Here is a 3,938-nt window from a genome sequence, read left to right on the forward strand (position 1 = left end):
ACATGTGTCAGGGTGTTTCAAGCACCCTGGAGGATGTGACAGGAGGGTTGGACACCAGAGTAATGGGTGACATTTTCCTACAGTGTCATCCTTGACAACCATGTGCCCTCTTCAGATTCCATGACTTGATCTAAACTTGTAGATTTTCCAATTTCACTGGCACAGATACAGACACAACAGTAATTTCCCTCCCAAACACACACACAAGCCCAGTCTAGCTAACATGAATCCACCGCCCTCACCCCTGCTTCTCTGTGGTCACAGAGGCCCCACGCTCCCTTTGCTCGCAAACTCTCCTGTCCTGCCAGACAAAATCATCCATCTCCTGGAGGAGAACCTGGCACCACATGGATGACCATAATCCTTTTTCCTTGTTTATAAATTGAGGTATTTATTACTAAATACCTTTCCCAAGCAATTAAATATACTTAATGGAGTGAACATTCATTTCAGCTGCTCTTAGAGTTTGCACAGAGGCTCCAAGCATTTGCTGGGAGCACATGTCATCTATCTGACCTGAGCACACTCTGGGGATACTGAGGCACAGCCTCTATCTCCGGCCTCAGGCAACCTGGAGGAAAATTTAAAATCATCAATGACTCCATTTGAGCTATTCCAGGGAGGAGGTATATTCCATTTCTATATTCAGGTATTACACCTGGGGTGGCCCAACTAAGCCTCATAAATGCACCTACAGATGAGGATCAGAAAACACAGATTCCACACTGAGTTTGCTTGGGAAGGGGTTGCCCAGCATTGAGGCCATGACAGAACTAGGGGAGGAGATTCAACCAGATCATGAGACAGCAGAGAAAGAGGATCCCTAAGCCTTGGTGGGGACTCTAGATATCACGCCTTTCTCCCTAAGTCTCTGGGGGCTGAGTCTTCACTGAAACCACAAAGTTCCCCAGGCAGCAGCCTGGCCCTGGCTGATTGGCGTACCCAGCAGCTCTCTCCAGCAAGGGGATAAGACAGGCCTGGGGGGAACCAGCCCAGGTTCACCTTCAGGGAGCAGGATCAGGAACCCCACCATGGCCTGCACCCCACTTCTGCTGGGCCTCCTGGCTCACTGCACAGGTACCTAACCAAGCTTACTGCACCCCGCCCAGGGCTCTGGGGCCAGCCTGGCCTTGACTCTGAGCTCAGCAAGGGCTGCCTCAGGGCCAGGATGCTCATGACCCTGTGCAGGGTGGGATCCTGGGTGCAGAGCCACCAGGGCTGTTTGGTGTGAGCCTGAGGGGCTCTGACTGCCATGAGAAGGGGAGTGTTTTCTCTTTGTCTGAGGCCTCCATTCACCAGCAGTTTCATGGGACTCGGGACTGGGCTGAAGACAAGCGCACCCTAGGAACCAGAGAATCCTGGGTCTGCAGTCTAAGGAGGGTGGGAGACTCTTGAGAATCGGATCTACATTTCGCCCCCCTCTCATTCTCCCTTAGAGGCTCTGTGGTCTCCTATGAGGTGACTCAGCCAACTTCAGTGTCGGTGTCTCTGGGACAGACAGCCAGGATGACATGTCAGGGAGACAACATTGGAAGAAAAAGTGCTTACTGGTACCAGCAGAAGCCAGGCCAGGCCCCTGTGCTGGTCATTTACAGTGAAAACAAGTGGCCCTCAGGGATCCCTGACCGGTTCTCTGGCTCCAATTCGGGGAACACGGCCATGCTGACCATCAGCGGGGCCGGGGCTGAGGACGAGGCTGATTATTACTGTCATGTGTGGGACAGCAGCAGTAAACATCCACAGTGACACGGGGCCATGGGGAAGAGAGAAACAAACCCCTTCCCTGTCTTGGTCACACTCTCCTGCAGCCCCAGGGGGATGGAGACACAGCCATGAGCAGCTCTGACCCGGGTCCTAGATCTGAGTCCCAAGGCTCCCCCTCCGCCAGCCCCCAGGCTGGTCTGCAGTGTGTGTGTCAGGAGTGGATTAGGGCTCAGGGCAGGGTGTCCCGAGCAAGTCTTTGCATTGAAGATACAGTGATGACATGAAGGACAGAGAGAGGAACATTTCTCTATTGTGTTAAAACATAAAATGAGTCACTCAATAAAACATAAAATGAGTCACTATATTTGAGCGATTAACACAAAACTTCACAGTCAGGACACTCCTGCAAGGGAACTGAGGAAAGGCTTTTATAGGGAACAGGCAGAAGCAAAGCGGAGATATGACTGGACTAGATGTGAGTGGTGCCTTGGTATGGGAGTCTTGTGGCTCCTGGACCTCAGATGTTGGTCTGAAACCTGAGGGTACACAGGACGAGGCTCAGGTGCTGACTCAGGCCCCTCAGGCTTCATGGTCAAGGCAGCCTCATGGACACCTTGTGTTGTGTGTTTAACAAGTTGTCACGGCCCTCTGATGTCCTTAGCGTGGTGACTGGGAGTATTGGCCAAATATCCTGATGAATCCCCAGAACCTCCCACCTTCCCCGACCTCTTGAAGCAGCACACTCCAGTGCGCCTCTGAAATTAGAATAGAGAAAACCATTGTAGTGGACACTGGAGAATGAATGTAGGACCTCTAAAGTCTTGATATGCACACACACACATAGACACACACACACAATATACCTCCCCAACACTGCTGGGGGCCTCTGGCTGCTCACAGATGTGCCATTTTAGGAGTCCTTGGTCTGAGAGAAGCTTTTTCCCAGCTGATGCCTCCTCTCTGAGAGACTCAGGGCCAATGATGCCCTGATGCCACACCAGGCCCCTCCGCCATCAGGAGGACCCTGCAGGGTCTCCCAGCTGAGTCTCAGTTATAAGCACATATGGCGGTGTCTGCAGTAACTGCCATATCCTTCCAGCCCATCACCCAAAACCGATGCATGGACCTGCGTGTCAAATGACCTTAGGAGGCCAAAGAACAGCACAGAGACCACTGCAGACTCTGGAAAGTTTCCTAGGAGCCCTGATAAGATAGTGCAGGAGGAAACTGCTAGAGGAGTGTAGGGTAAGAGGAAATTGTCAGGATTTCCCCCCCCTCCCACCATTGGCATCTAAGACCCACACCTGTGAACATGCACGTGTGCCTGATGGCAGACACCTGGAGTAGGGTGTGGGTGTGCAAACGTGGGCGCATGTGGGCTGAGAGGTTGGGCATAGAAGGGCGGCGTCACAGGGATGACAGTGGTAGGAGACAGAGAAACAGCAGCAGGAGCAGAGGAACAGAGACCATGAGAGAACGCAGAGAGCACAGAAAGGGTAAACATTCACCAATGGGTGGGGGGTGTTTGGGGGGTTCCTACCTGCCATGTACCTGGTTGCCGCACTACAAATGATGTGAAAAAGTTCAAAGCCTAAGAAAGCCACTAGGGCTCCAGGACTCTCCTTTACCCATCTTCTTGGATCATAGAAAACCTGCTCTGTGCCTTGCTAGCAATACAAGGCAGACCACCCACCCAAGGACAATAGCGTGATCCCCACAGATTTCACCCCCACCCCATCACTAGTGCCTGCTCCCCAGGCAGAGGACAATGGTCCAAAGTCAGTTTTAGAAATCATGAGAATTCGCCTTAACATGTAGTGGATTCACCCAAATCAAAAACTGCTCAGATGCCACCTAGAAAGTGTAAAGGAAAATAGAAATCCCTGTGCCCAGGAAAACAGAATTTTCAGTGTCTCTCAAAAGCACAGGGAGAGGGAATGCAAAGCACCTGGGACCTAACAGGAAATTCACCACACCTGGTGCCCTATCACAATGCCCTGCACAGAACAGGACATATGAGCTGTAAGAAGCGCTATGGTCATTTTTCTCTGAAGATGCTTAGAACATACAATTTGGAGAGTGTACCAGAAGTCATTATTTTGCGTTAGTCCACGTTCCTAAGGACAGGGAGTGAGGGAAACTGCTAGGTGCAGACAAGAAGAACCATGTAAGAGATGGCAACTGAACTCCTAGAATTGAAACTAAATATCTGAGACTAAACAATGCAGTGTCTG

General features: G+C 51.3%; 1 gene segment (V, D, J or C); it reads left to right on the forward strand.

The window, feature by feature from the left end:
- Window positions 1–1,031: 1,031 nt before the first annotated feature.
- Window positions 1,032–1,746, forward strand: LOC119244092 (immunoglobulin lambda variable 3-9-like). The segment is given in 2 exon segments: window positions 1,032–1,077; window positions 1,439–1,746. Coding segments are annotated over 2 exon segments (354 nt in total).
- Window positions 1,747–3,938: the final 2,192 nt, after the last annotated feature.

Source organism: Talpa occidentalis, unplaced genomic scaffold (genome assembly GCF_014898055.3).
Source record: "Talpa occidentalis isolate TD23 unplaced genomic scaffold, MPIMG_talOcc4v2.1 talOcc4.14, whole genome shotgun sequence".
Taxonomy (NCBI): domain Eukaryota; kingdom Metazoa; phylum Chordata; class Mammalia; order Eulipotyphla; family Talpidae; genus Talpa; species Talpa occidentalis.